A 25,773-nucleotide genomic window follows, 5' to 3' on the forward strand; every position below is an offset into this window, starting at 1 on the left:
ACATACACCCCCCTAAACCTTAAAATGGTCCATGTCATGTCATGTCATGTTTGAACAATTCAATCCTTTGTTTTGCTGAGGACCCAACAATGAATTACTACCTGGTCACTACCCCAAGAATCAAATGTTCTAAATGAGCTCAGTTGGGCCCCCCTGCTCCCCCCCCCCCCAACCCCCGGGCCCCCCTCTTATGTTGCATCACTGGAATATATAACAGTCGCATGCGAAGGATAAGCTGGCCGTTCTAAGAGAATAATGTGAAACACGAATTGAAAAAATAAAAAAATAAAAAATAAATTATGGCCATTCCATTCCGATAAAAGATCCACACCCAAATGCCATAACTTTGGGTTTATCATCCCGATCATGATTTTCGAAAAAGGAAGAGTACTTTTCGTTAGGATCGATTGTGGGCAAGGAGGGATTTGAGCCCCCCGACGCCGTCATTCATAGCCACATGCTCTACTCCTCTGAGCTATAGGTCCCACTCCGTCTCCACTGGTCCTATTTTCAATAGTCTAGTCGGGGATAACTACCATAAAAAAAATAATAAATAAATAAATAGCCATTTCATTGTTTCCCCTTTTCTAGTCAATGTCATACTAATTTCAACCATGGAAGAAAACCTTGTCGTCCATGGATTAATCAAATCCATTATAGATCCCTGCTTTAGAAAAAGAGATGGGGTTGGTGACTTTACATTTAGATGTCTATAAAACATTAAAATTTTCATGACACCAGCAAATTTATAATTTTTTCTAAAAAAACTGATTTTAAGGTTCGATATAGTCCATACCCCCAAATCAAGGGAAAAACAGTTGCCTTAGTATACCCCACCCCCCAAAAAAAAAATCATATAGTCATTGTAAAACATCAATGTTATAAAGATAATTTCTTAACTTAAGTAGATTCCACCTTGTTTCTATGTCAAAAAACATGTGGAAATCAGTGGTTTGTGATAATGATTTTTTTTTTCTTTTGGGCAGGCGAAAATTTGTGACAATGAAGTTATTTGTTTGTCATATGGAAATTTGGATTTTGATATCATGTAATGATAACATTAATAACAAACAAGGAGAGGGTTGAAAAGTTCACGATATGCATTAATCACAGGGCTGGACACAGGTGGGTAATGGGGTATTTTCCAAATAGGGAGGAAAAAGGATGACACATGTTGGGCACTCTAGCAGCGTACTTGGCCTTTTCCCTAACAATAATTAGCAAATATTGGTCACACGATGAAATTTTTCCTTAGCGTACCCCAACTTAATTGGTAGATCTACTATTATCTCCATGCATTGTTATCTCTACCCTTATCTCCATGCATTGTTATCTCTACCCGTAGGCAGCAAGGGTCCCAGGAGTTCACAAGATCAACTTTTTTGCTTCACCATGGTGATGGTTTTTTCTGTACAAAAACACACATTTTCTTGTTCAAAGCCTTATGGCTTCCTCACATTGTTAAATTTGTCTCATTATTTTATCTCAAGTGTTTGAGAGTGCATCTTCGAGGTTCAAATAGTACCTTTATATTGTCATCTTCCATTGAAAGGTTTCTTCTCTTATGAAGGCATGGTTCTTATATCTACACCCAATTTTGATAATGGTACATGGGATCAGCCATTCATGCACATAGATTTCCCCTTTTGTGGCCATTTTCTCCTTCTTTTTAGTCATGAAGAGTGAAGAAAGTCAATAAATCGTCTCTCTCATAGCTAGATCTATAAGAATGTTCATTCAAAAAACTCTAGAAATCAAAGATCTGTGAAAACTATGCCTCTTATTCCTGATTTCATTTTATTGTTTTGACCAAATTTATGTTACTTCCAACCTATTCCAATCTGATAAGAATTGATGAAGACTGATCATGCTTGCTTGCCATTTTTTTTTTTATTTAATACGAGAAACAACAAGAATTCATTAAGTAGAAGAAAAAAAATATATTGCATCATTGTAACATTTGAGATTAAACAAGCTAGATTGTTTTGCTATCACCATATGTGCTATCCTTCACATTACTAATACTATTTGGTTATTGGACCTGAGACAAAAAATAGGGCTAGACAATATATCATATACATCCAAAAAAAGAGGGATACGCTCCAAAGCCATGATGTGGTAGTATAATTAGAAAATAAATGTCCGAGCTTTGTTTAATTGAGTTTTAAAGCCTTTTATAAAGGTAAACCCACTATTGTAGATTGAATCCTTCTTTGTGGATTTTTTCAGTTTTTATAGATAGTATATCGACATATGCACATGTCATTATTTTCAAATAGGCTTAAAATCATTCACTTAATGATTGATATATTCTTTACCAAAAACAAGCTGAATAATATATTAAATTGAAGCCTAAATTGTGATAATTTTAACCCAATGAGTTCCGTACATAGTCTCCCACTCCCCTCCACTCCCCACCCCCAACCCCCAACTCCCAACCCCCCCCCACCCCAAAAAAAAAAAAAGTCTTTTTGTTTTCTCTGTTTTCCCTTTCTTCAAAATTCAACAACAAAAGGGCTAAATAAGGTCTCCCAAACTACAAATTGGGCCTTGCACATCACTTGAGGGCACTCAATCATCATTGTGTGCACGTCTCCAAGGTGACCAAATGAGGTGTCTATAAAGAGAGTGAAATATTCTACTTCTTAGTTATTTTTTCGGTATTTCCTTTATCCTAATTAAAAATTATAAAATAACTAACTATGAATAAAAGGTCAAGGGGTGTTGACTATCAATTGAAGGATGTGTTTTAGATATTAGGCTACATTAACTCTAAAAAAGACCTTTTTTTTTTATCCTTTTCTGAAAGGTTAAAAAAAGACTAATGCTATAAAGAACTTGAATTAATCTATTAGTATTTTGGCACCATTAATTTTATTTTTTCCATCAATGTCATTTAATTTTTTTGTTTCCCTTACACATGAGACAGTGAGTTAATTTTTTTTTCCCTTAATTAATGCCATTGGATCATGGAAACATTTTTGACTATTCATGGGAGGATTACATCACATTTCCTTTCCCTTTTCAAGCCAGAAGATTTCAAGAGAAGCAAATTATAAATTATGTTCAAAACCTTAATCGAACATTCAATTAATGTAACTACAATCTCTGGCCAACACATATTTTGCGTCATGAAATCCAAGATATTCAAATATTCGCATGATAGCAATAATATATTTTTTTCCTTGGAGTAGAGGCTTGGCAAGCCTTCATCCAAATAGAGATGTGCACGCTTTGCAATAACTATCACATAACAATTTAGGTGGTGTTGAAATTCTCTATATAAATTGACCTAATGGTCATGTACTTGTTTGTCTAATTTGAGTTTCCCAGGTAACAAAATAAGGTAGTGAAAAAAACATATGCATAGACATACACTTGAAGGTGTGTCTACGTATAAGAGGCTATTTGGAATCTTGATATAAAATTTCAAATGTGAACAATGCACATCATTTCTTAAATGCCCAATGGTTATAATTGCCACATCACTTTTTGACGTGATAAGAAAAAGCAGGGTTTGCTGAAAAATATCAAAAAAAAATTCATATATATATGAATAGAAATATTCTATACAACAAGTAATGAATTGAGTATTCTAGCACCATTCATTTTATTTTTTACCTTTACCCTTGAGACACTACATACCTAATGAATTAAATTGTTCAACTAATTATTAATGCCATTATCATGGATAGATTTTTGTTTCAGAAATTTCCTCAAATACAAAAGTTCTTTATTATGGAACCTGAGGTATTCCTACTGTAATAACAATGCTTTTCTTTCTCCTCACGTGGCATGAGATTTCAAAAGCTACAAAATTATGAACTACAAATGAAAACCATTGTTTTCACAGATAAAGGAAATATGTTCAGTTATGAATATTTAATTATTCTCACATAATAGTATCACCGGGTTACTTTTCGAAGGTTCCGTTTAGTTGCAAGAGAAAATAAAGGGAAGAAAGGTGAAAATTTTCAAAACTAAAAGGAATTTTCTTATTAATACCTATTAAGGTTTCGAATAATATGTATCCTTACTTTTTTCCCCTTATATATATATTGTTCTAATGAGGATAAATATTATCATTTAACACGTGTACTCAATAAATGTGCTAGAAAATAGCTGCTTCTGATAAAGACATAAGTACAAGTCACTTCCAAATAATTTTTGAACCTTTTTATATTTCTAACTTAAATAAATATTGGGAATAAGACAATGACCAACTAGAAAAAGGTGTCAAATTCAAAAAAGACTTTAGAGGTGTCATTTAGATAGTCCATACTTAAAGTACAAAAATTCATAATCATTACCTAACATGATTATACAAACTATAAAATTTTTTATTGTATTTTAGCAATGATATTTTTTAGATTAATTCCTATTTTACATGTTCAAGTCCAAGGTATTTGGATGCAAAGTAAGTATTTAATAATTAAATAGAGAATGATCTAGAGTTAATGATATGGTCATGTGAGATATTAATTACAATTTTTTTTTTTATTAATTTCACTTTCTTTCCCTTTAATTTCCTTTGCAACCCAATGGAGGCTTTGGTACCTATAGTCAATAGCTAGGTAGTGAACATGATTGAAAGAAAAAAAGAACATTGATTTTTATTAGAAATGAAATGAAATATTCATGTTTAGTGATTTAGGGTATGTTCGAAAAAACATATATATATATATATATATATATACAGACACATATGTTTAGGGGTATGTACACGCTAGCACTTTTTTACTATCGAATGAAGAAAAAAAAAATCTAAACTATTCAATCCTCCGCCACATCTCTTCTTCACTTGCTACCATGGGTTGCAACGTAGCAGCTGGGAAAATTATGAATCCTACGGGCAGGGGTGAAAAAATCTAGCCTTGGGATTCCATTCCCCTGGCTACTACCAAGGGTTACAGCTACTTGGCTACACACGGTGTAGCAGCCAATTTTTTCTTTTCTCCCCTCCCCCCTGATCTCTCTCAAGTCTTAGTTTGTGAAGCAACATTCTCTTCGAGAGGGTGTCGGGCTGCGTTTCCCCAGCGGTCTGCCAGTGGCGGCAGAGAGCAAACTCGGGTGGGTGATTTCCTCTTCCCTTTCCCTAGCATGTACTTCCTTCGACTGCAACTCAACAATAAATTGGATCAAGACTTCTATCGATTCTTCTTCTTCTTCTTCTTTTTGGGGGGGGGTTACTTTTATCTACATCTTCTCCATCTATACGGTTTGCGATGGTTTCAACCTATGAGGCCCTGACACCATTGCCTTCGATGTAGACAAGATCCAAGGCCGCATTGCCAACATTAGCAAAGCCTTGAGCTTCTTTAGAACGGACCAACATATGCTAACCATCCTTTTCTTCTGGGTGGGAACAATCAATTCTATAGGTACAGACGAGGAGGAGCTGACATGAGAGAAATGTCACCACCAAGGGAGTGAGGGATATCATTTAGAGTGGCAAATTACCTCATTAGAGGGAGCGAGCGAGATGGAGTCCAGATCAGGTTCACATATGAGAACAATTTCATATGCCCTAGTTCTTGCACTTGGAATCTACTAAGTCTCTCTATAATAAGTAATGGGCTTTGGACTTGGTGGATTCCAAATAGTAGAACCAAGGGCTTACGAGATTGTTCTCGTACATGTACCTGATCCGGGCTTAGCTAGATGGGGTGGGTTAGGAGGGCAGGGGCAATGGGGGTGTTGGTTGTTGAGTGGGGGGGGGGGGGGGGGAGAAAGTAACAATAAATGAGAAAAAATGTACCAACAAATGAATCAGTAAATGAGAAAAAATAAACTTGTAACAACAAATGAATGTATGGCCCGTTTGATAACATTTCAAGAAATGCATTTATGCCGTTTCTGTGTCTAGAAACGGAAAAAAAAACGTTTGATAAAATTATTTCGTTTCACTTATTTTAAAAAATAGAAATAGGAATTTCTACCTATTTATGGTTTAAGAAACAACCCAGGCACTTGTTTCGCCGTTTCTGGAAACGACTCGTGGCCATTCTTTCATTGATTACTATCGACTTCCAGAAACATGACTTATCAAACACCTTCAATTCCGTTTCTGTTTCTAGAAATGGAAATTTATGTTTTTACCTTTTCTTGAAACAAAAACGGCAAAAACGTTATCAAACGAGCCCTTAATAGATGAAATGCGAAAAAAAGAGGATATTATCATAAATAAAATGCTAGTATAAAATTTCATAATAATATTCTCTATGAGGGAGTGCAACCTGGGCCACCATCTTTCTCTCTCCTCCCTCATGTAAAATGGACAATATAGCGAGAGGACATAGATAGACAATGGAAGGCATTGGAGGAGGCTGTGCTCCCCATAGATAACACTCTGACCGATTTTTTTTTCTCCGTAAAACCTCTCTCATAAAATTCCATTAATAGTCTTTATAGTGTCTACATTATTTTCCCGTTGATTTATTATTATTATTAATTTTTTTTTTTTTGACCTTGGGAATTATCAATTACACATGGTTAATGGGGATATCCTTCTTAGAGTTAAACAAGTGCAAGTGAAAGGATGGAGCATAAAGAAAGTGTGGAGTAATTTTGAAAACCTTGAAACCCTATTTTTTTAACTCAATAACCACTTCATGGTCTAGAGGTGTAGTCCTCTCTTTCTTGATGTCTATAACACCCTTCTTACACTCTCTGTTTGGCTCAGGATTAAGAATGAAGTGGTGGCTCTTTTGACCAGGTTAGCATACAATGCTATGGTTAGGAAATCTAATTTCCCTATTTATAATCTGATAACGATGTCCTTATTTCTCTTTTTTAATTGAATTTTTTTCTTTTCCATAAAAAAAAAAAAAAAAAAAAAAAAAAGAGTTCACCCTGGATGAGGACTATTTGGTAATTTGACTATTTTTCCGTATGCATAAAAGAGCCCACAGCTCAGTACCTAGTCAGCAGACGAGCGCGCAGAGAGACTCTGCCGGGAGAGGCGGAGCCCGAAAGGCGATGGCCTTTTGAAGATCTCAACAATCTCCCGCGATCGTCACTCCCTTCTATAATCAGTTAATCACCATCTCTGCCTCTCGCTTTCACTTCCATCTGTATTTTTTCTGTAAACAACTTTGAACTTCCACCTGGTATCGTCCTTTATCCTGCGCATCACAGGTACGTTAACCTCTACCCCTCTTCTTCTTTTCTTTCTCCCTATACCCTACACACAGGCACACAATCCTGTTTTTCCGTTTGGGTTTTTCCTTGGCAGTTCTTTCCTTTCAGCGATTTTCCCCCTCAAATCTCTCTCTTCGTCAGAGATTTTCTTCTTTGTAATTCGATTGAGAAATCGACAGAATTATTGCTTGTTTTGACGTGAGGAAGCTCCCTGATATGGATTCCAGGCTTGAATCCTGAAATGGAGGGATTTCTGTATTTGCATTTCTTTCTAATGTGTCATCGAATTCATGACGATGCTAGGGTTTGTTAATCTTCTTTTTACATCGTTCTTCATTTTAATGGTTTGAATAGATCATGAGGCGCTGTTATAACTGTTAAGGCACACTTTGATGTTCTTAAATGAAATATGAAAGCAGTCATGAAATTTCAAACGAGGAGTTTCGGATGTTAGTTGAACACAAATGTTCATTATTTGTTTTTTCTATAGAAGTCTTTGTTTTTATGGCTCGTTGCAGTTTGTAGTTTCGATTGGAGCTTATAATTTTTAGTACGGTTAAAGGAAGAAAACTTTATTTCGATTTTAATTATTTTGTTATTACTACAGGTACCATGCGGATCCATGACTGCCAATTCTATTCACGGAGTCTGATCCATATGTTTCCAAACTTTATCTTGAAATCTCTGCTCATAAATTGGGATGGTATTGAGTGGTCTTTTCTGCACTAGAACATCTCAACGGCTGTTTAGAGATTGTACTGATAACTGATCAATAAGCTTCTTTCAAAGTCAACTTTTTTCCGGTACTTCTTGCTCAGAACGAAGTTCTCAGGGCACTGACTATACACTATGCCGGCTATACAGAAGCTTTATGAAGCTTGTAAAGTATCCTTCTCTCCGAATGGGCCAATTTCAGAAGAAGCTCTTGAAAAAGTTCGTGCTATGTTAGGTAGGAAGACCAGATTTTGTATTCTTCCTTGTTTATTTAAAACCTTTCCGCTTTTTCTTGAAAAAGTTTTTAACATTCATAGGATGAGTAAGTTTGAATTTATAGATGTAGTTCTTTTTGTGTCAGTATTTTACATCATTACTGCTTTTATACTTTTCTGCATCTCTTGCTGATAATATAACTTCGTATTTTTCTTATTCATACATTGATTTATGGAGTGTTATAATTTAGCTCTATATGTGGATTTCATCTCAGGAAAAATAATATAAGAAATTATATATGAATTGTATGGTCTGATTTCTAGATTATCCTTACACGTGATTTGTAAATACCAAAACTCTTGCTTATCTTATTCTCATTGAGATGCAACGAGGGAAGTTACATTTTATCATATAAATGTGGGAGCTTTTGCAAACCATCTTCTGTCGTGATTGGGATTACGATTCGAACTTCATTTAATTCATGAGCAAACAAAATGGTGCTTTTAGTTTCGGTTTATTTATTTTTTCTTTTATTTCATGACGATTAATCTATCTTTCATAGATAACTGACATACCATTTCTTCTGAAGCTGCTGAGGCCAGAATATATTGTTGATAATAAATCCAAAACAAAAAATGGAAAATAATAAAAGATTAGGTATCCGTGATTCTCACTTGAGGTTGATTCCTCAATGGTTCTCCCTACTTTTGCCCAACTTATTTGTTTTGGCTACAACATGATTATTGAGGTAGTGAGGCAAAACAACCGAGGCGTTTGAGGGTCTTTCGGAGTGTTTTGGCGCATAGTTATTATGGCGTCGCTAAGGTGGTGATTTAACGTCCTGGTGGAAAAAGAAGTTCATGGCAGTACTACGATTTACGTGACTCACAAATGGCGGTCGCCATTGGCTGATAGGCGTTGCCATGGATGCCAGGTCACGCCTGATTCACTAGGCGGTCGATTTTTTGTAAAATGCAAGGTGATTTTGATAGGGTTATGTTGATTTTTGATGATTTGATGTTGCTTAATGTTGGTTTTATATGTTATAGGGTATATATTGTAAGCTTGTAGCATACTAAATAACTTTAGAAAATAGGAAAAATAAAAAAGTAGCATACTAAACTTTAAAAAATAGGAAAAATAAAAAATGACACATGGGCGATTTGACCGCCATGGCAACGCCATAACAGGCGATTCATCGCCAAATCAATTAGCCACCCCTCCACCGCCTTGGATTAGTTTGATGCCGTGACAACTATGCTTTAGCGATAGGGCGGGTATAAGGCGTAAATCGTTCTATTTTTTTTTTTATATAATTTAATTTTTTTGTAACCATTCTATTTGGCTCAAATGGCATATTAAAAATTATATAAAACTACTTGTATGCTAAATAAAGATTATATATGTTCATACTTCATACCAATTTAAGATATTGATAAAAAAATCAATAAAGTGAATAAACTAAGTTCATCTTCATCAATCATCATCATAGCATATAATATAAATATATAATTATGAAACAAAATTATAAAGATAAAGAAATAAAGACTATTAAAATATACAAATATTTATTATACTTAATTATCTGATGCAAAAAATTAGTGCCTAAGGTCATCCACTATATTTCTACTCTTGTTAAAGAAGTAAAAACTTAGAATTAAAAAATATTTAAAGTAAAAACTGGGATGCCAAATTTAATGGAGAGAAGGATGAAGTAACTTGGGGAGATCTAAAATTCTGAATCGTTCCAAAAATCTTTAATGAAGAAAAAACATAAAATAGACTAAAATGCTAAAAATTTAGTAAATAGTCAAATACTTGAAGTGTAAATGTAAACCCATCCACAATTCTAAACTTCAATAGTTCAAAGTTCAAAGTTCAATCCAAATCAGTAATTAAATTTAAATTTTCTTCTTCTTCTTCTTCTTCTTCTTCTTCTTCTTCTTCTTCTTCCTCCTGTTACTGACCCGTAGAATCATTTAGATCTAAACAATTAAATCGTCCTCAATGTTTTCATCATCATGAACATCCTCTTCGTCCTCCACCTCCACTTCTTCATTTGAAGAATCGTTAGCCCTCTTAAGTCCTACCACGCCGGGTATGGCAAATATTGGATACACTGGTTGATACTGGAGCCCTCCTTGGTCTATTGTGGCCTTGATACGATGAAGATGCCCCAAGTGCTCTATCAATAGCTCTTCAAGTGAGATCACCCTCAGGATGAACTAATTCATCATTTGATTCGCCAATCATCTACTCATTACTCCAATTTAGCTCATCAAGCATAAATGGATTATAATTTCTGTTTTATTCCTTTTTTTCTTGGAACCTTACTTGAAGTAATTGATTTACTGAATGTAGACAAGATCATTTAAGTGTTGATGCTCTAACCTATTCCTCTTCTTGGTATGAATCTGAAAAACAATTAACAATATAAGATTATCTCTTTAAGAGTTTTAAGACATTCTTCCATAAAACTATAAACAACAATAAATATTAAGTCAATACTCACAAACTCAAATGTGCTCCAATTGCGCTCACAACCAGAAGATGAGCAACAAAGATCAAGTAAGCGCAATGCAACTTTTGTAAGATCAGGAGCAGAACTTCCATGTCTTCCCCACCAAGCGACTATATATATATAAATGTAGGTTAAAATCAACATACAAAGTACAAAAAATAAACATTTAAAAAGAAAAATACTTACTAGGATTCAACTTGTCCCTTTGTCGAATCGCCATTTCCTTTGCAAAACTTCCTTTAGCTTGTGTACAAGCTTCAACCTGGACAATGATCTTTTTTTGCAAGGTTTCATTAGGCATCAACCTAGTAAGAACATCATTGAACACATCACTTGCTTTTTGACTTATGAGCAATGATCATTTCGTTATGTGGATCATCCTTTATAGCCTTAAAGAACTTGTTTGGATTGAGAAAAAATGCAGCAAAATATAGTGTTCGATCCATTTAAGTCTCCCAAGTCTATCAGTAATCTTTATAATTTTCTTCCATTTCCTTTCATTGTCCCCAAAATTTTTTATGCTCTTTTTTGCCACGTCTATTGCAATATAAACTTCAGGCAAAGCAGACAACTCATCACCATCCACTATCCTCAAGAATTGAAGAAGAGGCTGTGATGCTCTTATGCAATCCATCACACCACTCCAGATTGATGTAGCAAACACTGTGTCATAAGCTTTCTTCCTGCATCTGTGTAGATGCAAGTTGCCAAGCTTAGAACGTGACCATTCGTCTTCAACAAATAATTTTTTCAAAAGTTCCTTATGCTTGTATAAGCTTTGAAGTGTTAAAAATAAAGAGGCAAATCTAGTCACTCCAGCCTTCACTAAGTCTGAAGAAGAGGCTGTGATGTTCTTATGCAATCCATCACACCACTCCAGAATGATGTAGCCAACATCGTGTCTTAAGCTTTCTTCCTGCATCTGTAGATGCAAGCTGCCAAGCTTAGAACGTGACTATTCATCTTCAACAAATAATTTTTTCAAAAGTTCCTTATGCTTGTATAAGCTTTGAAGTGTTAAAAATAAAGAGGCAAATCTAGTCACTCAAGCCCTCACTAAGTCTGCTCCCCCTGTTTTTTGCTTTATAGCTTCAAGAAGGCGAGTGTGCCTATAGATGAAGCCAGTTAATTTCCTACCCTTCGATATAATAGACTTAAATGATTACAATTCGCATGTCTTCCATCATAAGGTCTATGCATTATGCAGTGAGCTCAACCTCGTCCTTTTCTCCATAAATAGTCTACTCGCTGCAACGTAGTTGGCGGCATTGTCAGAGACTACTTGAATTATATAATCTTCCCCATAATCTTCAACCTTACTATCAAGGAGCTTAAATAACATATCAACGGTTAATTATCTAAAAAAAAAAAAAAAATATCAACGGTTTGTGATTGATTAGATGCATCCTCAGACTCCAAAAAGAAAGCCTGCTTCGGACAGTTGACAAGAAAATTAATTAGGTGCCTTACTCTCTTGTCTATCCACTCATCAGACATGAGCATACACCCATATTTCTTCCAGTAAGCTTGATTCTTTTCTTTTATTTCACCAATTTTTAACCTTCTCAGACTTCAATAGAGCCCCCCTATAGTCATGAAATGAAGGGGGCTTGAAGTCTGGTCCATATTGTCCAATAACCTCAACCAATTCCTCAAAACTCCTTAAATTTAAAGCATTAAATGGAACGCCGCTTTCATAAGCCCACCTTGCAAAGTAAAAACGAAGTTTATTTCTGGCTTCTCCTCTTACATGGTTCTCCATTGTTGTTTGATATGGACCTTTAGCCCGTTTATTTGCAACTTCTTCAGGATCTTCCTCACATGCTTATCTGTGGGATCCCTTACTTGTTGTTTGGATTGTGTTTGAATGACAACTTTATTACTTCTTGAAGTTGTCTCAGAGCTAGGGATAAGACATGAGACACCAAATCAGATATTGTATTCTCTGGTGGTTCCATAGGTGAAACTCAATCATGTTTACTTAACATCTAAATGATTAAAATTTTCAAGGATCCTCTGCCTCTTGTTCTTCAAGATTGCATCTCTCATCTCTTTAGCAATGGATTCCGTTTTTACACACTTAGCTACATCTCCATAGCCACCAATTAAGTGTTGCTTCATTCTTTTTATTTCTCCCATGACATCCTTCTGACAAAGGGTACACTTAATCCAATTTCTGTCTTCTAAGTTAGGCCAGTACCTGTATTTTCATCCAGGATCATTTGATTTAGCTCTCATTTTTGGATCCTTGCTTGGATCATTCATTGACTGTGTAGTACTAGTATTTTCAGCCCCATTGCTACCACCAACGGTTTCCATAGGTGTCACTTGTCTCTTAACCCTTTGTCTAATGTCTACAAGTACAATGCTACAATCAATAACAGAAAGAACAAAAAAACTTAAAACTGGGAACAAAAACATGTATTTACTTCCATAACAGGAAAAAAAAAAAAAAAAAGGAAAAAGAAAAAGGAGGAGATGCCTAACAACAATATTATCAAGCAAAATAGAAGTAAACAAGTATATTTGGAAGCCTATAGAAGACTATAAGAGCTGGACAGACTTTGATTTAATAAGAAGGACAAGGTCTATTGATCCTAAATGTAAAACATCATATGATGGGTCCATTCAGGCATTCACAGAAAGTCTTTCCTGACAACCTAGGCACTGATGGGGTGTGGCGAGCCAGTGATGAAGATGAAGTGATGGACTATGTTACTACTTACTACAGAGTATAGACTACAGTCGGTGAATATTGGAGAAGAAGAAGAAGAAAGCTGCAGGTTGCAGCTGTTTAAAAAAAAAAAGAACTACGTTTCTAGTTTCTAGTTTCTACAGTCAGTGAAGAAGTGAAGAAGAAGAAGGGAGAAGATAGAAGGGAGAGGAAAAGAAAGCAGGAAAAAAAAAGGAAAAGAAAAGAAAAACAGAAGAAAAGGAAGCATTAAAAAAAAAAGGAAACAGAGGAAAAGAAAGCAAAAAATTGAACAGTGGGAAAGAAAGAAGAAGGTAGACAGGAGAGGAAAAGAAAGCATTAGAAAACAAAAGAAAATGAAAAACAGAGGAAAAGAAAGAAGAAGAAGGTAGAAGGGAGAGGAATAGAAAACATTTGGGATCAACGTTTAAGGTTCCACATTTCTACCCACGGTAAGAAAAGAAAAATGCAAAAAACAGAGGGAAATAATGAAGAAGAAGTAGTGAGAAAGCCACCAGGGAGCAGCGGCAACTCATATAGGGAATCAAAAATGAAAAACAGAGTAATAAGAAGAAGAACAAGAGAGAAGCTGTTAAAAAAAAACATACCTTTACAAAACCGGAAAGGTGGAAGGAAGCTTCACCGCGACGGAATCAAGGAAGCAAGGTTGACGGAGCTGCTGCTGTTTCTCGCCTTCTCACTTCACACTTCTCAGCTTCTCAAAAACACGACTTGGTAACTTGAGACTTGAGAGAGTCAATAAGGGTTTGGGTTGTGGTTTTTTGGTATTTAGATTACCTTTTGAAGTGTTCATCCCATGTAGCAGCACCTGTAGGAACAACTATAATACACCATCGAATGGGAATGAAACAAAAAGAATATAAGGTGTTAGTAATAAAACACACACACACACACACACAATATGGCACATAAGGTGACCACCTTTCTGTCATGGTGTTCTAAGGTGCCTAAAGCGATGACTTGGTGATCAAGGCACTCGCCTTTCAAGTTTCCAGTTAAGTGGCCTACTGCCACAGCCTTTCTTTACCGCCCTAACACCAAGGCGATGCCTTAGTAACTATTGGTTAGAGCTAGTGTGAGACTTAATCGTCCATCTTGATTTTGAAATCGAGATTCTAAGACTAAAGTGTTCCTTTAACATTGCATCAATCCATGATGCTATGGGATGGAGAAAAGTTCAAGACCATATTCATCGACCCTCATATGTTGAATTGCTATTCAATTAGATTGGAAATGGCAGTATAACATAACAACTAGTATTGAAAGCTGGTTACCATTTGAGGGACGACCGCCACCGCCCTCCTTCCTTCAATCGCAAACCAATTTCTTAGTCACCGGCAGAGTGCACCTTTGGTACTTCAGGCTGATAGTGATTCATCTTAATTATAAGGGGAGGGATAGGGCGACGAAAGGCTTCTTCAACGATGGAAACAGACGGAAAGGATAATGAAGAGTTTACCAGTTCTCGATTACAATCCTTTGCCAGGAGACTACTTTTCTGTAGTTAGGAGCTTGGTATTGCCTCTCATAATTCATGCTTTATTGAATCAGTGTCAGTTTAGGAGCAGTTGTGATGATCTGCTTAAGTTTAGTTAAGAAACAGATTGGTTGGTTTCATTTCCTACACCATATTGATTCCAATTCAGGACTTGCGACTACTTGCATCTTTGCTGCAAAACTTAGGCACCGTTTGATAACGTTTCTGCTGTTTCTGTGTCTAGAAACAACAGAAAAGGTTTTTCATGTTTCCGGAAACAAAAACGGATTTTTTGGGGCCCGTTTGATAACGTTTCAAGAAACGGAGTAAAAAACGTTTGATAAAACTGTTTTGTTTCACTTATTTTCAGAAATAGAAATAGAAATATTTACTTATTTATGGTTCAAGAAACGACCCAGGCGACTTGTTTCGCCGTTTCTGGAAACGACTTGTGGCCATTCTTTCACTGGTTACTATTGACTTCTAAAAACATGACTTATCAAACACCTTCAATTCCATTTCTGTTTCTAGAAACGGAAATTTATGTTTCTGCCGTTTCTTGAAACAGAAATGACAGAAACGTTATCAAACGGGCCCTTGGTGTTTGATAAACTTGTTTCTCGAAACTTTTTCTGCAGACATAATGCCACTAAAAAACCCAATAGTATCATCGGATGTCCAAAAGGGAGAGAGGGTTTAGTTGCCTCTTTTTAGGTTTAAATAGTTGGGAGATTTATCGAGCACAACAACCTTTTTTTTCCTCTCAAATTCGTTTCTAGATACAACTAAACAAGTCTGACTTGTTTCGTCAAAGTCATTTCTAGAATTGTAAATAGGCATAAATTTTGATTTATGTTTCTAGAAACGGGTGAAATGAAACAACTTTATCAAACACTTTTTAGGCTGTTTCTTCGTTTCTGGGAACAAGAAAACGAGAAACGGAAGAAAAGGAACGTTGTCAAACGGTGCCTTAATTTTGCTAGTGGAAGAAAAAGTCTCTAGTTCCTTATGACTCTGTCTGGTTGCAAGGGAATTAAAGAGAATGGAAGTGAATTATTCAAACCTAAAAGAGAAATTTTTGTAACCATTACCTAACACGGTTGTGTCACTAACTCCAAAGCGTTCTAAATTTGGTTAGTTAACTTTTACTTACTTTGCATCTAAGTTCCTTGGATTTGAACAGTAAAATAAAAGTTAGGGGGAGGGTTCCCCACACTACCGGTGTAGGAGGAACCTCCCATGCCACTCCAATAGCAGTGTGCGGGATGGTATATCAGTAGGGGGCCGACAATGGTCAGGAAGTGAGAAAATAAATAAAAAAGCTTTGTGAGAGTGATGTAGATCCACATCCATCATGGACTGCCGCAGGAGGAGAGCCCAACCCAAAGTGGGCTAGTCTATCTCCACTTAAGTCCACTTAAGTGGTTATTAATATATTAATTTATTTCATTAGTTAATAAGGCCCATTGGGCCCATCGATTTAAGTTATTCAATAAGTCCCATAGTGGCCATCGATTTATGTAAGGGAGCCCATTAGTGGCTAGTAGTTAATTGACTAGTTAGTTACCTAATCTATCTAGGTTTCTAATGTTAGTCATAGTAGGAGTACAGCTCCTAGTTCTAATGTGACTGCTATTAGCTAGTTTCTGCCCTCTATTTATAGTGGAGCTCTTGTACTCAGGATTCTCAGATTTGAATAAAGAAAATTGCAGTTAATTGCTTTTAACAGCTGAGATAGCTGTGGGTGAGATGCCCGGGACGAGATAGCCACCCCACCCACAATTCTCTTGGTTCTTTGTTCTCCTGGCTCTATTTTTGGTTACTTACAAGCTAGCTATTGAGTCTTAATTGTCTTGTTTGGGGTGTTATATATTGGGATTTGTTTTCTTTGAATATACTTCTACATTAGAGAGGGTGTACGTTGGGTTACTTTTCCTTTAAAATTACATCTAAAAATTATTATTACTAAATATGAATATATGATTAGAAATTTAAATAGGTTATACAATCATGTTATGTAATGATTACAAAAGTTTCCTTTTTTTTTTATCAGTTTCACTTCCCTTCCTTTTAGACGTAGCCTATTGCTTATTGGTGGATAGAATGTCTAATGTTTTAATATGCTGCAAAGTGACTTAGCTGGTTTGAGGTTTATGGTTTTATACATAGGGAGGTTGATGTTGTGTGGCGGCGTTCCTTCTTTTTTACTATTTTTTTTGTCTTTCACAGATCAATGTAGCCGACCCCATTTAGTTGGGATGTGGCTCAGTTGTTGTTGTTGGTTTTATACATAGGGACATTGATACACCCATTCCAATCTTTGTCCAGTTTGATTTGCTATTCATCTCTGGAACTATGATCTTGGAAAGTGTTAATGGTGCTGTATTTATATCCATTTCAATCTTTTTACAGTATGATCTGATATTTCTCTCTTTAATAATTTCTTGGAAAACATTAGTGCTCAAGGTTTAAAAACTCGGAATCGGGGATTGGATTGGTCTCTCCATTGATTCCGATCCTATTCGCCCAAGAATCAGCCGGACATGGCCTAACTTTGTTGGACCCAGGAAGCAGAGAATCGGGGGTAATCAGGATTGGTGTTGGCTGATTCTGCCGAATCTATTCTGATTTTTAAAACCTGTTAGTGGCACTATTTTCATATCCATTCTAATCTTCATACATTGTTATCAGATATCTTTTGGAATATGTTTGGAAAGCATTAATGGTGTTATATTGTTGAAATGATATATTCACTATTGCTTTTCATTCTTAGTTAACCTGGGTCTGATCTCTAGGTTATAAGAGATGGAGAAGAGAAATAATTTAAAACGAGAAACAATGTCTTAATCTTTGTACTATTGCTTAGCGCTTGGTTTGTGCCCTGCTTGTAGCATGCACAGCCCCAGGCATGATCTTGAGTTTGAGACCCCCCTTGGGGCACTCTCCCACTAGTTGGCCTATGGGCCCTCGATAGGTTTGGACAACAAAAAACCCTTTCTAGTTGGGATCAACTTCTTTATTCTTTGTTAGAGGGAATGCACATATGAGAGACATTAACCTCTAGTTCATTAGTTCCTGATTCTTCATGTCGTTTTATTACTCAATCTTGCCAGTGCGTTGTTACTATTATCTGACCCAATATTGCTAAGGCAATGATATTGAAGGATGCATGAATACATACACCCACCCCAACCCTCAAAGAAAGGGAGGGAAGGGAAGCGAAAAAAAAAAGCTGTCGAGAAAGTTGGAGGATCACACCAGTTGAATTTTGGCCCTCCTGTTGATATTTGAAGCATTGTGCTAGTTCAAGTTTTTTGCTGTTAGAATCTAGAAGGGTATCATTTTCTCTGGTTGCTTTCTTGACTAATATTGATAGGTGTTGCAGAGAGATTATCATTTTGTCAATGAATTCATGTCTTATTTATTTATTAATTTATTTGTATGAATTACCAATTTAATAAAAAAAATTGAAACAACAGTAACAAAGTGGGCCATAGGCCCCACTCTCAGACCGAAGAGAAACAACTACAACGAAGGCCTGAAACTGCCACCGAACAAGGGGGGCTATTCATTTTATGCTTTTTTTTTATTGGATAAATTATGTATATGCCGTTTCTTTTTTATATATTGCTGGTACTTCCAGTGCATTGATCACATCACACCTCACAAGAGCATCATCTCTCCACTTCATTCACCCAACTCTAATTCTTACAGGCGGTATTATCTTCTTTGCCTCCTCATTAATTATTAAAAGAGGGTAAGATAATGTCTTCTGTGCAGTACCTCTTTGGCCATACAGTTAACATCTTCATTTCTACTCTTTGTTTTCACTACAACTGTGTCCCATACATTTTAATTTTGTTTGGCTTGTTAAAACCCACAATTCATTCCGACTTGGAATTTTCCCCCTCTCTTTTCTCACCAGTCAAAACAACTTGCTGTCACCCATAAAACAAAAGCTATATGCAGAAGTGGGTGGTCCTGCAAAATGGTGATTTTAGATATCCAGAAAGCATCATAACTCAAGTATGATATTGTTCAAATGAGTTTTTAAACTTTCTGAATCTTTAATCCTGGACCTAAGTTAAAGGTTACAGGAGTTTCAAGTACAAGTTCTTAGAGAAATATTTTGTGAGCTTTGGTTTTTCAACATGACTGTTGCTAACTTATTTTTTGAATGATGCCTTTTGCAGTGTAATTAAATTCTAATAATTTGTAATTCAACATTTGAAATCTGTAGACTATTTTACCTATACATGAGTTCTGAGTTTCCTTTAGATTATCTGTTGACATTTTTTTTTTGGGGGGGGGGGGTGTGTGCGGTTAATTGCGGCTTTGGAATTTGAATTCTTTTTTCTCCCTCAACTTCTAACACTTCAGGATTCTATTTCAGATAAGATGAGGCCTTCTGATGTAGGTCTTGAACAGGAGGCACAGTTGGTACGTGGATGGAAAGGTTCTCCGCACGGGATTAATGGAAAGAAAGGACGTAATGGGAGCAGCCAGCAGTACCTGCCTCCAATAAGATATCTGCATTTGCATGAGTGCAGTAGCTTCTCTGTAAGCTTTTGAAAATCATGGCAATACTTTGTTGATAAGTTGCACTGGTTACAGTAGGGTGAAATGTGCTTGATATGCTTGAAAGTTGGGTTTGTAAATTTATTAATATAATATTAATGATTTGGGATTTGTTTAGTCATTTATTTTTTTAATTTTTTTACTCTCTCTCTCTCTTCTTTCTCTTTTGCAGATAGGAATATTCTGCATGCCACCGTCATCTATCATACCCCTTCACAATCATCCTGGGATGACTGTTTTGAGCAAGCTTCTATATGGTTCATTACATGTGAAATCGTATGATTGGCTTGATTTATCTGGGCCTGCTGATCCATCACAAGGTGCGCTTTTGGGTCTAGAACTGTTGGTACTGAGCTCTATAGGAGCCATGAAATGGTTTCTCTGAACTAATAATAATCATGTTTTTCTTTCCAAAGATCATTTTGGTTGTGTAGTAATTTGCTTTTGTAAGAAAAGTCATTTCAATGCACTGGAAACACCAAAGACCCTCAGGTACACCCAAAAAAAAAAAAAAAAAAAAATTCTCATATTAACTTGGATGCTTCAGATTAATCTCCTCACTTCAGTTCTGTTGAAAATGTTTTTCATCTTTAATTCAATCAATCTCATAGTAAGAGAAATGATGGTTTACATAGATGCACATGGTTCAAGCATCAAAGGTCCCTAAGCCTCTTATAACCTAAACCCATGGTAATTGATTCGCCCATTTTCTTGTTTCCTCACTATCCTTCTTCCTCATCTTCTTCTCGTTAAAGACTACCGCATTATAAATCTGGAATAAATGGTGACCATGATAGATCAGGAAAGGTTCCTTACATTTCCCCCTTGCATTCTCTCTCTCATTTTAATCGTCAACCTTTTAATCTTTGATGCAGTTTGGCGATGGGTTTAGAAAAAAATATCTTTTGATTTGGTTCTTATTTACTTTCCTTTTTAGTTAGAAATTAGTTTGGTAGGAGATTTTATTTCAGTTGCTATTTAGGTTAGTTTCTAATTAATTTAGCTTCCATTAATTGATGGTATTTTCCTTTAAGTAGTCATGTAAGACAGTATGAAATTTCAGTTTTAGTTTTTGAAGAATTAACACTTGGTTGAAGAATTTTTGGGTGTGGAACCATGACTGCCGACCCCTTTTTCCTCCCCCTCTGAAATTTTCGTATCTCTTCTATTCCTCTTCTCCCGCCCCATTGATCTGCTATTGCTATTTCTCTTTTCTTTTTCTGTTTTCGTTAACCGATACTACTACTCTGTTTTCTGGGTGTTACTTGCAGCCACAGTTTTTTTCCATCAATCTGTCCTGATACACTTCAGATCAGTTTGAGGTTTTAAGGGCTCATCCCTCTAATGGAAACGACTTACTCTACATGGATGCGAGTGAAGATTTGATCTTTGCTGGAAGTTCTAACCAGAACTTCACATCTAATTCTGTCTTTGCGTTAGACCTGAGTTGCAGAAGTTTTACTTTCTCTTTGGTTTCTGTTTGAACACCCATCGGTTGGAGACTGTAGATCTTGGAATAATCAAACCCTTCCATGAGTTTCAGCCCGATTGAAGGCCCCATTGATGAGTTCTCTTGTCTTGTTCGAAGGTTATTTCTGCTGATTTCTGGTTCTCACGACAAGGAGAAGAAGCTTGAAGAATTGTGGGCTGCTGTTTAGGGCATTTAACCCCTGGTTTGACCTTATTGCCCTTCACTTACTCATTATTCTCTTTTGTCCTACTTTATTTGAATTCCTGAACTATCCTTTGCTTGTGTTTAAGTTGAGCCTAATTACAAGTCTTCCACCTCCCTTTAGCTTCCATTTATTTACAGAATTACCATTCTCTGTAGTATTTGGTTGGGCGCTAAGCGATTCGATTCACTCGGATCCGCATCAATCTTTGCAAGGGTGATGCCTTTGAGAACAATGACAATGGAAAGATGATGGTAAAAGGAAGGCAATTCTTGATGGATGGATGACCAATATAGAGAGGTCTCATCATTAGTAAACGAACAGGTTAATATATATATTTGGGAAAGAAATCTATACACTACTGATGTGTAATAGAATTTTATATTCTAGCATCTTAGTAACCGTCGTATGAAGCAGGAAACATCTCAGTTGTTCAATCCATAGCCACTGTATCACCTATGAACCACCATCACTCCTTGGCATCACCCATTCCCTCCGCTGCTTCATTTCCCTTCCCCTATCTGCATCTATCTCCCTTCCACACTGTCTCCTCCACACTGCAAGTCTAGCATTGCTCCTTGGATTGGCCTCTGTTACAGAAGCCCGATTTCCTTCGGTCTACAAGGAAATAGCACGTCTTCACAAACCCAGTCCAGGCTTTCACGCGGTAAGAACTTGAGTGAGAAGCTCGGGTAATTGACTTGGATCCCAGGGTGAAGGTTTTCTTCCGCACCAGAACCTGCTCAAGTGTTTAATTGCCTCTGGCCAAGATCACGCTTTTTATTTTGAGTTTTGACTTTATGATAATGAATTCGAGTCGGTGAAGGGCTCCTTGAAGTCTATGCATTGGAGAAATTATCAGGTATTTTCTTCTCTTATCTGTATAATGTGCAGATAATTTCTTGTTTGGTTTCTTCATTGTGTCAGTGCAAACTGAGAGGGGAGAGAAATATGGGGGTTGGGAGGCTGAGGCGTTTCAAAGAGGAATCTGGTCTTCGGAGGTACACCAGGGACGATATGAAAGAAGCTGAGGCAAGGGTTGTGATGCTGTTGCCTTGGCTTGGCTGGACCGGACCAACCCTCTTTGGAGGTCCAAACCAAGAATCGGTCCTAAAAGGGGTTTGTGGTCTTGGGAGGGTTGGTAGATTACAAAGGATGCAATACTTAGTTTATTTTATTCTCTCTTTATTTTAGCTATACATAGGAGTGCTATTTTATTTTTCTTTTTTATGCTTGGGTAGATATGGTAAGATATGGTGTTGAAGGAAGAATAGAGTTTTGTTTGAAGAGAGCCTGCGTGGCCTTGTGTGATCTCCCTCTCTTTCGTCTCCCTTCCCTCCGATCTCTATTTTTCTTCTTCTTCTTCCCTTTTGTTATACTCTGTTCTGGTGCACAGCAGCAGCTTTTCGGCTGTGGGCTGATCTCCTTCAATCTTTATTCTTTTCTCTCCATCTTCTATGCGTAGGAACATCTGCCCTAGGAGATTTCAATATCTGAATCTCAGACCAGAAACCTTTCCCTGTGATGAAGTACCAAAACTGAAATCAACCCTGGTTTCTATTTATTGCCAGGAATAATTTCAGAGAGCTTTAGTTGATAAATCGAAGGCTGTCTTGCTGGGTTAACACTTGGAATTCATAGAAGAGTGGGTTAGTAACTTACCTTTGGAGTTTCAAATCCATCAGAGATTGCGTAGCTTAGTTCAATTGCTTGAATTCAGGTCTGGGTGTACTGCCTCCCTCTTATTTATCGAGAGGGAGAACAAAGGTAGTTTATTAATTATATAACATGGCCTGACTTCACATATTTACATATTACCCCTATTTCCTGAACTTTTGCTTTAAGTTATCCCAATCTGATTCTAATCCCAGAATTGTCTTTATTCTTTAATTTTAATTCCAGATTTGACCAAGCTACTGTTTCCTTATACAAGTAAGGCCCCTATCTATTCTGAAATTTACAGAATTGCCACTGATTTTGTTTACTCTCCCTTAAAGGGCTTTGCGTCTCAGATTATTTACTATTTTACCCCTTACTTCTTGATTGAGTTGATATTAGTTTGGGTCGGCCCATAAGAGATCCGAATAGGGTTTTTGAACCCGGGTTCTGCATCTGGTTGCCGATGGAATGAAGGTGGGAGAGCAGTTTTCCGTCCAATCTTTGACAGAGGTACCGATGACTGCACGGATTCTGAGAAGAGGGAGAAAGTAGAGGTGGTGGTGGTGGAGGGAGATGGCAGTATTGGAGCACAGTGCATCATGCGTGATGCAACAATAGTGGCAACAAACGGCTAAGATGCCGTTTGCCCCATCCAATGGTCAATAAAATGCTAGTGTATAAGATTCTATTACACCATGCCAATGTATGTGTGCATCATTTATATATATGGGAAATGAATGCTTCCTAGTCATGCGGCCCTTGTGCTCAAACACAAAGCGGTGAAATGATGCCCCCACTCTTGTGAAACTCAAAAAAACTATCCCTATTGATGCCAATGTGTGCTTCTCATTGGCCCCCGTGCTGGTGTAGGGGTTGTGCGACCGGGGAGCGTTCTTTTTCCCATATATATATATATATATATATATATGGGAAAAGGAAATCTGTCTGGGAGCATGGCCTATGCTAGTGTTCTTATGTGTCTTTCTCTCTCCTCCCATGTGAAAAGACACTTTTAGCCCTCGTTTTGTGGAGCTGAGATATAGACACAAGAAGCGCTGGCATAGGCTGCACTCCCGGAAAACAAACTACTTCCCTATATATACATATATATATATATATATATATATAAACCCCACACTGCTAGCCTGGGAAGGAATCCCCGCGCTGGCATATTATTTGATCATTGGATAGGTAGATTTGCATCTTAACGATTCGTTGTCACTACCGCTGCATCACCCGCTTTCCAATGTCACTCATCCCTCTACAACATTGCCGCTGCTGCTCATCTGTCTGTGAGTATCACCTCCTCTTCATCTCCCCATCTCCAACGCCCTCCTCCCGTCCAATAGTTGGAGTCACCTTCTTGACTAACGCAGCAACATATCTTCCCATCTAGAATCCCTATGAGAGTTTGTGAGACTCCTAGAGCCTAACCCTGAAACCATTCGAGCTTTCACCTATTCAAGCATTAGAGTGGGATGCAAAGAGAGGGAGTAGAATGAAAGAGGATCTTGGTTTTATGGTCGAGCTAACTGCGGCATTGAGGGAAGAATAGGATGGACTGGATTCAGTGATTAGAGGTTTAGGTTTTTTTTTTCTTTTTGGTTTTATGTTTGTTTGTTTGTTTGTTTTTGTTTTTGTGTTTTTTTTTTCACGAGGGAGAGTGATGGATGGATTGGTGCAATTTTTTTGGGTTGATTCTAGATGGGAAGGATTAATGGGACCTTGTGTGTTACTTGGGTATAGTCTGAGGCTCTGGCGGTGTAACCGGTGCAGGCGTTTCCAATGTATGCTGCCGAGCTTCTTCATTTGCACAACACTTAGATGCTTGAAATGCAACTGTGATTTGCTTGATGGTTGTTTTCCTCATTTTGTTTGTTCAGGTGGTATATTATCCGCCGAACCCTTTGTTTGGTTTAAGGTCACCTTCCACCATAATATGATATTGTGTATTGACTGTAATTTCCATTCTACAGATCCCTGAGTCCTATTAAGAACAATGTATACCATCTCTCACTACATATGCAATTATTATGAGATTGATCATAAACCCTGAACATGACACCTCATTGTCCCCTGGGCCATCAAACTGTTATGGTCTCGCCCGCACACCCCAACTGTTGCCAACTAAGAGATGGGCTTGTGGATAGTAGGGGACGACATGGTGGGAGACCCACCTGAGGGCACTCGAATTGTTGAATTCCATTTTAGGCACTAGTGAGTGAGGCAGCAAAAGAAGAGGAGGTGGAGCTTGCAAACAAATGAGCGTTAGTGGCGGTGGGTTGTAGAGGGATGAGAGGATGTGGCCTGTGGAGGGATGAACAATGATGGATTGTGATTTGTGGGTGATGAAGCAATAGTGACAATGAATGGCTAAGATCATATTTGTCAAGGCGTCGCCTAGGCATCTAGGTTCTTTCATAGGTCCAAAGCGACAACACACCTTGTTGACACTTCATGAGTTAACGTTGATTTATGTTTATTGCTTTGTTTTTGTTTTTTTTTTTTGTTTTGATGAATATGTTTATATTATATCTCATGCTTTGTTTATTATGTGTTGGTGTTCATACTAGTCCATTACTAGCATAATTTAATCATATTGTATTGATATGGATTCTATATTGCATATAAACATAATTTTATAAAATTATCATTGCTATATTACATATAGTCATTAATGCACACTTAGGCCTTAGGAAACCTAGGCGGGCGCATTGGATCACCTCGACAACTGTGGCTATGATGCAAATCGCCATATCCAATGGTCAATAATGTGGCGGCGTGGGGATTCCTTCCCAAGTTGGTAGTGTGGGGAACCTTTTTCTAATATGTGTGTATATATGGTCCATGCAAAACGAATGGACTTGCACAACATTAGACTTCCCAAAGCTCAAGCATACAGAGAGGAATCCAGGGAGGATGCAAGAACAACAAATGAAGGAGAACTAGGACAAAAATTTTGATGATGGAGAAAACTCTTAAGAGGAAAGAACTTCGGAGCAAGAGGATGCTTGGCTTGGGTTTTCACTATATGAAAGAAGAAGAAAAAGTAGGTATAGAAGACTACTCTTTGATGTGGAGG

At 37.0% G+C, this 25,773-nt stretch overlaps 1 protein-coding gene across 2 annotated transcripts in view; it reads left to right on the forward strand.

Annotated features, from left to right (window-relative positions):
* Positions 1-6,918: 6,918 nt before the first annotated feature.
* The window catches only part of LOC122059528 (plant cysteine oxidase 4-like), a 29,861-nt gene continuing 11,006 nt past the window's right edge, over positions 6,919-25,773 (forward strand). Inside the window, exons 1-4 of one of the 2 annotated variants that reach the window (XM_042622352.1) lie at positions 6,919-7,137; positions 7,748-8,089; positions 19,175-19,341; positions 19,532-19,679. In XM_042622352.1, the coding sequence (XP_042478286.1) occupies positions 7,990-8,089; positions 19,175-19,341; positions 19,532-19,679 (415 nt within the window). In that variant the 5' untranslated portion in view covers positions 6,919-7,137; positions 7,748-7,989. Of the gene's footprint in view, positions 7,138-7,188; positions 7,445-7,747; positions 8,090-19,174; positions 19,342-19,531; positions 19,680-25,773 lie in introns of those variants that run through there. The other variant, XM_042622353.1, reaches the window with a different exon arrangement.

The sequence above is a fragment of the Macadamia integrifolia genome, chromosome 13 (genome assembly GCF_013358625.1).
Source record: "Macadamia integrifolia cultivar HAES 741 chromosome 13, SCU_Mint_v3, whole genome shotgun sequence".
Taxonomy (NCBI): domain Eukaryota; kingdom Viridiplantae; phylum Streptophyta; class Magnoliopsida; order Proteales; family Proteaceae; genus Macadamia; species Macadamia integrifolia.